This window comes from Grus americana, chromosome 14 (assembly GCF_028858705.1).
Source record: "Grus americana isolate bGruAme1 chromosome 14, bGruAme1.mat, whole genome shotgun sequence".
In the NCBI taxonomy this organism is placed as follows: domain Eukaryota; kingdom Metazoa; phylum Chordata; class Aves; order Gruiformes; family Gruidae; genus Grus; species Grus americana.
In genome coordinates this window covers 8202745-8211640 of record NC_072865.1, presented here as the reverse complement: position 1 = coordinate 8211640, position 8896 = coordinate 8202745, and the positions used below count along the sequence as shown (strand labels likewise).

General features: G+C 41.2%; 1 protein-coding gene across 2 annotated transcripts in view; it reads right to left on the bottom strand.

Annotated features, from left to right (window-relative positions):
* Positions 1-5725: 5725 nt before the first annotated feature.
* Positions 5726-8896, bottom strand: part of MRPL22 (mitochondrial ribosomal protein L22) — a 9639-nt gene continuing 6468 nt past the window's right edge. Inside the window, exons 7-8 of one of the 2 annotated variants that reach the window (XM_054842319.1) lie at positions 8042-8274; positions 5726-7920 (exon numbers count right to left, since the gene is read on the bottom strand). In XM_054842319.1, coding sequence (XP_054698294.1) covers positions 8063-8274 — 212 coding nt within the window. In that variant the 3' untranslated portion in view covers positions 5726-7920; positions 8042-8062. Of the gene's footprint in view, positions 8275-8896 lie in introns of both variants that reach the window. The other variant, XM_054842318.1, reaches the window with a different exon arrangement.

Genomic DNA, 8896 nt, shown 5'->3' with positions numbered 1-8896 from the left:
CTCTCAGACTATCCCTGCTACAACTATCACAGTCACAGGCAGGACCTACAAATAAAGTCTGGAAAAGGAGGGAATTAGAGAAAGAATGTAATTAAATAGCTGAGTCCCACACAGCACAGGCTATGGCAGTGTTAGCACCACATTTTTACAGAAAGAAACCATTTATGCCATTATCCAAGAGGACAGAGCACAGGGGAGAAAGTTTTCCTCTCTAGGGCAGATGAAGGAGGACAGCACTGAGAAGCAATTATTAGCAAAATAATTGGCTGCCTGCTTTGCACAGTAGCCACAAAATGTTTATGCTGTCAGTGCCATGAAAGTGTTGGCTTGCCAGTCACAGCTGTGCCAAGGGTCTACTGCTGGGGCTGCTGTTGCATGTCACCTTGTCGGTATATGACACACGCCTGGGTCATCACCCCTGTTCCCCTGCTATCCCAGGAACCATATCAGGAAAATTTATTATTAGCCTCCTTCTGAAACCTAGAATTTTGGCCCCCATGATTGCTGTCAGGAACAAATATAACATCTGAAACTTACTTTTGAGAAATGAAGATACTATGCTGCCTTATAAAGGATCTGAATTAAGTATTTACTTTTTTTAAATAGTCTTAAGTTGGAAGCTTTTGTGTCAGAACAAGAAAAAGACCTTTTTTTTCCTGCTGTAGATACAAAGGAAATGTCTTATGTTTGGGGACAATGATCCTGAGTTTATTGTACTGTGCTGGAGTGGGATAGAATTGTCACTTCCTGAAAGTATTTTTGTTTGCTTTTCCCCCTCATTTTCCAGCTAACTTTAACAAAGCATACCTTGAAGAAGGAAGGATACCTTTGTTTCTTATCAAAGAAGATGGACATAGAAAAGAACTCAGAAAAGACCCAAAAGTGGTTAACTGGGCACAAGCAGTCATTGCAATAATTTCATCAAGAAGTCTCACTTATCAGCGAGAAATCATATTAAAGAAGGGTATGGTCTTAGAAAGAAAGACACGCACCACACAGTAACTTATTCATATACTTCATGGGTGAAGATACTTCCACAAACACAATCCTGAAAGATGCTGCAGGCTCCCTGCAAGTTACTGCTGTTCTCAGTTGCAGTGGCATTGAGCATCCTCAGCACACTGCAGGATTTACCTCTAATGGCTATCTGATCCAAAAGCCAAACTGTTAAATGAATAAAATCCCTGCATGCTAGATCAGGACATGAGAAGATTGTCTGCATTGCTGAGAGATTAAGATTATCCAGTGAATAAATCTAGCATGTGATAGATAAAAGAAATACCCATTAAACTAGGAAGAGAAATGCATTCCCAGCACAGACTCTGAAAGCCTTCAAGAAGACAGACATATCCCGCATCAGAACAGATGGAGATGAACAATAATTTCTCTCCAAGCATCCATCTCCACAGATGTAGTGAGCACAGGCCCCCTAAAGAGACAGATAATAAGAGCAAAAGAAAAATGAAGAGTATCTTTGAAACACCTAGGACTTGATGAGAACAGGTGGGAATCTCTGCTTTGAAATGTGACATACTAGAGGTAAACCCAGACATTTCTAGCTCCTTAGCCAATACTTTAGTTAGTATTGTCTTGATCTCGGACAGAAATTTCCACCAACTTTTGTGGGTAAGAGACATGTAACTGCACCAGACTTCTGACCCTTATTCTTGACTCCTGTCAGTCCAAGGTAATCCAAGTTCCAAATCATTTTGTCCCTTCCCTTTGCTGACTTTGGAAATCACCTTCCCCTTCTAAGGGCATCACAATTCCGGCTGTTTCAGACTCAAATTCTTCCAGATGTGTCTCAGTCAAGAAGGTGCCATTTGCCTTCCCTCATTCAACTGTCTGCAACCACATTTTCACACTTACTGAAGTGCCCAGGCACACTGTGGATGAAACTTAGCCACAGCGTTACTTAAGAGTTTGCTACCAACAGGGATCTTGGGCAGCTTCCCCAGTTCACGTGGACAGGGCAGACAAACCATAGCTAGAGCATACGCACGGATACACTACTATAACATAGCTCTTCCACTACTATAAGCTCTATGTAGAACTCATCCATGGTGACTGAATCTTTCCAGCTCAAGGTTTGGTATTTCCAGCCTGTCTTTTTCTTGCAAGAACCATGTTACAGGCTCCAACTCAAGGCACCTCTGTCATGCCACAGACCGTTGCTTCAGCCTGTGCTCTGAGCTGACAGACTACGACCCCGTCCAGGCGGCCTTCAGCCACAATACTAACCCGAGTAAAACCCCAAGCCCAGCCCTGCTGGGAGGACCCTGGCTGCTAACTCAGGACTGCCTTCCCCTGCCTGTGCAGGCAGGTGGTTCTTTAGACAGTCCAACGTTCAGACTCACTGAACTAGTGACACATTTCAGGCCTGAATGAAGCAGAAAAGGACTTTAAGTCAGGGGAGAGAACCAGAACTGGAAGACTAGCAGAAAGCTAAAGCCATGCAAGTTATGATACAGCACACTGACAAAAGTCAATTAGCTGCTGGACGGAGAACTACCCCCAAGGCAGACATCCCACCTCCATTCACCACAGTGAGGTTCAGCTACATCCCCTTTCTGGTGAAAACTTCTGCCTTTTCTGATTTGCAGCCCTTTTAAAAATTTTCCAGTACACCTTGCTGTACTGGAATGATTCAGGGAATTCAAACTGCAGAAGAGAGGATAGGAGGACAAGGCTCATTATTAATGATTTAATCAGCCATTTGTGGGGGTTTCTGGGTTTGTGCCAACTCTACCTTCAGAGTTTTAGGACGCCCACTGAACAAGGGGACGTAGGACTTCTGTGCACTCTCTCAAGCTGTTCCATTACACCTGACTTATAGCACGACACTACTTGTTTTGCCCATAACCTTGAGCTTGTAAACTACACAGAGGAAAATTTACTAACTACTGAGTTCATCTTAATACACTACAGGGAATTTTAAGTGGGGCAAAAAAAGAAGGCAAGGAATCGGGGGCATCTAGAAGAGCTGGTTTTGAACAGCAATACTTTAACGGCCCGGTGCAGTGCACCTCATGGTCCACTCTGTTTTCCTTTAATTAAAGTTTTAATTTACATGGCCAGTATACAGTAAGGACCTATGTTTGTCTTGCTCTGAAGGAGATAATCAATAGGAGATGTAGACACATTTCATCACTGATTAGCTGCATACATTGATGGAGTTTACCACAACAGCATGTACAAATGCCTTTACTCCACTCTTAGCTAGTCTAAGAGTTTGATTAATAACAGAAACCAGAAAACTGTTTTGCAACTTTCCTATTAGGAAAGAAAATCATCCACATAACAGAACAATTTCCTAGTGGTAAAGGAGTCCTCATTAGTGCATACAGAAAAGCAATGAGAGCTGGAACATGGTTGCCACAGGTACTTAGTGCAATCCTGACAAGCAACCTAAAAAGGACCTGGGGCTTGCATGAACATCAAGCTGAATGCAAGTCAACAACGTGCTCTTATCACGGACACAGCAAACTGCATACTTGGCTTGATTAAAAGCATGGCCAGATGACCAAGGGAAGTTACCTCCTTCTCATCAGTGCTGGTGAAGCTGTACCTAGAACACGGAGTCCGGTTTGAGGTCCCCCACTGCAACAGAGATGGGGGAAGTGGAGAGGGTACAGCACAAGGGCTAGAGAACTAGATTTATAAGAGGCTGAAGCTGGGCTTGTTCATCCTGCCAAAAAGGTGGTTAGCAGCGTGATCCAATAGCAACAGGGCAGTTGCAATGTGATAAGAGTAACCAGGTCTCAGTAGCACCAGGCAATAGAACAAAGGACAAGGACAACAGTACAGCTTGGGAGGCTCAGGCTGGGCTTTGCAAGCTTTCACAGGGAGAGTAGCATAACCTTAGCGCAGGCTACCAGAGAGGCGGTTGGATTTCCAATATTGTTAGACAGTGACAGAGGTGACTTGATGCAGCATTGACAATGGTCCCAACTCAGAGCTCATTTAAAACAAAGATGTCATATGAATACAAATATGCTTTAAGCCTCCATTTCATTATTTTTGGAGGAAAGAGAGAGTGAATCTAGGTTCATATATGACAAAATTCATTTCACCACACAAAACTTGATGACTGTAGTACAGCACAATACACAGAAGCAGCACCCACAGATGCAATAGTTATTCAGATGCTCTGCCCCACTTTTTGTCTTTAGTTTCAAGAATGCTCTATTCAAGTGTATTACATAGACTTTCAGATTAATTTCCTCATCTAGTACTCTGAGACGGATGCCTAATTTGCTCAATGTAAAGTTACACTCTCCTTGGCTTGTTCTCTTCAATGGCAGCCTGCCCTCTGTATTAGCGTACAACTTCCTTGAAACAAGAAGAGAGTGTTGATGTTATAGAGCAAATACAAAATTAGCTCTGCATTTGCTGACTCCTCCCAAGAGATACCTTGTTCCTTACTTCAGTCTAAGTACTCAAAAGTCAGTTCCTGAAACCTTCCCCTCCTTTCAAGTTATTTTCCCTAGGTAAGACTCCAGCAAACAGTAACTTGTGTGATTATTATTGCTATTAGTCTCTTATTTTGTTTAATTAGTAATTATTTTAAATTACATGACTGAAGTGCAGCTGGATAGATGTCACTCAACAACAAAGGCTTGCTCTTTGAAAAGCTAGAAATAGGGGCATTTTCAGCAGGACTATAGCTCATATGGTGAAGAATGTCACATTTTGTTTCTATGGTTCACTGATGATATTAGGAGTAACCTTATTCCTATTTAAAGAATTCTGTTTGCAAATGACTTTCCAGCGTCCCACCAGTGGATTTTCACAGGGACTGGCAAAAGCAAACAGCAATTCCTATTGTTCCTTCACTCCAGTGACTGAAAGATTTCCCAAGTGTCTCCACAACGTGGAGGTGGCAGTACCGTTATACACCTCCCATTTGTGCAAACAGGGGTAATCAGAAGATTCACACAGCATGACAGTGGTCTAGTCAAGTTCCTGCCAGGTACAGCAACACAGCTGAAGCACCGGGTAGAACATGCCTGTCTGTGCCCAGGTACCACCCCAGCCTTATGCAGTCCACTTCACAACAGCAATTTCCAGACCTGACCAGAATCAGAGAACCTCAACTGTCCAGTGTGTTTATCACACTCACATTTGTCTTTCATATTTTTAAATAGGCTGATGATCACTTTATAATTATATTCATGAGTCTTTCCTAACTCTACCTTTGATGAACTACCTCCTCAATAACTGCCCAGGAGTTTTTTAAAGGAAAAAACCCACATCCAAAAAGACTTCAGGCTGTCTGACAGAAGTACTTTGACTTTCTCACTGGATACTTTAAAATGTTTATGAACAAGCCCAACAGCAGGTTTTTAAGTTTTCCTCAATTAAATCTCACATTGCTGAGCACAGCTCACAGCTCTACTCTCTTCAGATTTCCCTGAAGCCTTACTACACCTTCATGCATACTTGCTCCTCCAGTTTCCGTAACATCAGCACATACACAAGTGGTGAGTTTACAGTGCCCCCAGACGTTACTAATAAAATCAGCATCAAATAGATGCTTAGGTGCCTCTCCTCCTCTTTTCTGGTGATGGCTCATTTAAGAATGTTCTTTTATTGGAGGTTACAGTAATAACTGATCTTCTGCTAAAGACTTGTTGCACTTAGCATGGAATTTTCTGTCTGAATCCATATCAAATATCTAACTGAACTGTAGGTGTACTAACTACTAAGAAAGCACAGTAGAATCAAAACCCAAAAACTTTATTTATATATAGAACTTGACGGTATGAAGCTTTATCACTAGATCTTACTGAATTTTAAAAGGTTCAGGCAGGTTCCCATACCAATGTTCTTATACACCTATCACAGAAACCATTTCAGACACTCTTATCGTCCTACCAGCGAAAGGCAGGATCAAGTCAGTTCAAGCCCCTCATCTCACCACATCTCCCATTGTACTGCTACAGCCACAGCTGTGGAGCTTCCTTAAGCCAATACTGTAAGGATCCACTATGGGTTACGCATCTTTAAGAAGGCAGAAAAGGGACAAAGTAAGAGGGATGCAGAAAAGCATGTAAAAAAAAAAGTCTTCCCATTTCTTGTTTTGAGAAAGAAAACAAGAATGACAAACCACCACCTTGCTTTTTGATGGAAAGATTTTAAAGCCCAGGTCTGTTTGTTTAAAGGAGTGTCAGGGCCACTTCATAAAGAAGCTGGAAAAGACATCAGTCACATTCTCACTTCTCTCCCTGTCTGCAGATTCATAACTAGAGCAATGATATCTATAAGAATACAACCTTGTCTGGAGGTCCAGAAGGGATCTGAAGGGAAAAATCTACAGCATGCAGGAGAAACAGGTACTAGAATAAAGTATCTGGAAGTCAGGTTTTACATGCTTAGATGACAAGTGCATATTAACCTTGGATTATTTTGTGATTCCTTAAGTCTTCTCCCAGATCACTGACCCCCCCAAAAGATTAAGTTATTCAAGTTTGCTACAACTTGTAAGAGATTCAGTATGACAAAAAGAGTTTAACGGCAGCTGGCAAAGCAAAGCACAACTGTTTATCACAGCACATCAGAAACAGTTGTTCAAACACGTATCAGAGACTACAGGGATAGAGACTTTCATCAGCAACATACCTTTCAGACAGAAGTTACTAAATCATGGCTTTAAAGCAAGTAATGCATCTGTAAGTGCACTGCAGTATACCAGACTGCAAATAAGCACCCATTACGGGTATCAGGCTATGCACATACTTCTTGTGTAACTTCACCATCCCTAACACACTAAGATCATGAGAGCCTTTCTTTCGTAGCCAAAAGAAACAGCTGTATGCCATCTTCATTATGACAACAAAGATAATTTGTTTCCTTATAGGAACTGTCCCTCTGCCATCATTCAAGTACCCATCAAAGTAAACACATGTAAGAAAGGCTACCACTGGTTGATGTGGTAAAAAAGACCCAAATGAAGTAGGCTAGCTATCTCCCATTCTAATGTTCCCAGAATGGAAAAGGTCTAAATATCAGGCATTTGCATAAACAAGCAACTACTCATTCTCTTTTTATGCTGATGTTCATGATCTCTGGCCATCTGAGTTGAAAATTTGACTGGGTGAAATGAGATTCCCCCTATTGACCTCAGTCTTTCTCTTCAAAGAAGTAATGACAAAAGTAGGATTGTTTTCACAGTAAGGAAATCCTGATTTCCTATTAGCCATTCCTATTAAATCTACAGAGCATTTTATTTGCCTCAATATTACAAAAGTAATTTGTTTCCAGACAGTGCAGAATACTTAGTTCACTTTTCACCAAGACATACTTTTCTCCATATTGTGCCTGTTACCCATACTGAGTTTCCATACAGAACTGCCTGAACTCCATGCACATATCAGACTACTAATGCCATGGTCAGAATCAAGAACAGTTTCAACATGCTCTAAGTTTTCACTGTCACTTCCTTCTCTGACAAACTAAACATTGCCACCTACCGACTCTGTCAAAACCTGACCATTAAATGAATTTAATCCCCATTCCCAGACACAATGCCCAAAATGCACAGCAGAGGCTACAAGGAAAGAGCATTACAGCCCAGATAAAGAAATCATAAACTGATGCCTGATAATCTCAACTACTATTGTTACTTATTTTGTTCCACTGTTGTAGCTACTTTAAGATGTCAAGTTTTAGTAATTTTAGTCGAAGTCTCAATCTTGCAACATGACTGTCAAGCACATATTTTTAAAATAAAAGACCCAACCATACATGACAGATGCAGCTGTGTGAATCTGAGGACAACCACAGTTTCTTACAAGCTTTATAACGCCACCATACGTTCTAGATTTGATAGTCCAGGGTAGAGCTCGAATGCTGTGGTCCAAGTAACTCAGAAAAAGTAACATCTGTTGCTGCTTTTCCAAGATTTTTCCATACCTGTGGCTTGACAAGAAAAAAGTCTATGATCATTCTTGCATCATCCAGCTCCAGGAGCACCAAAGATATAACTAAAACGTGATTTTAATTATTCTTTTATATAATTACATTATGTATCAAGAAATACCTATATAGTCACAATAGTTTGTCACAGTGTATTAACAAGGGTTCTACTTCGCAGCTGCTGCACGTATTCTTTTGCTTGGTCAAAACCAGTCCTTCGTGGCTCTGGAGGAGGAGGAGGACCTTCCACCAACTTCACAAAGTAATGGCACCTGACGATTTTCATGATGCCAAACATGCCTTTGCCATGGTAACGAATCCGCTTCACATAGCGGCCTCTGCCTGTCGTTGACTCAGCTGAAGGAAAAAGGCAGGAGGGAGAGAAGACTATTCAGTCAAGAATAAACTACTATGCATCTGTAACTGAAACACGGTCTTGTCAGCATATTCTTCATGACGGCATATGAAAAGTTAATTTTATTCAGGATTCTCTCCTCCATCTTTCTTCTATTCCATTTAGCAGATTACTGCTATAGAGAAACCTGCGAGTTGAATTAACACTCCTCACAAGTGCCAAAAAGGTGAATTTAGAAAGCATGCATGCAAAAATAAATATGTAGTAAAGGACAAATCCAAAGGAAGCTACACTGAGCACTCACTAGATCATATAGCTCTTCTGAAGGTGGTATTAATTCCACTGCTTTTCAATAGTTTGTCTCATGAATTCCTGTAGAAGCCTTACAGACCTAATTTTCCCTCCTTTCTCCCTTTATTGTATTCATCATAGGTATTTTCATTATCTACACATCCAGTCCTGCACTAGCAGATAAACCTTCTTATGGCAGAGGCCTGGAAGGCTCCAAAGAATTCTAATCAAATCTGCTCCACAATCCATGTAACTTCGAGCTTATGAGGTCAGCTTAAGAACATTTCCCATTTTGCAAAATATGGTATAATTTTTTTCTTTGGGCCTAAAAAC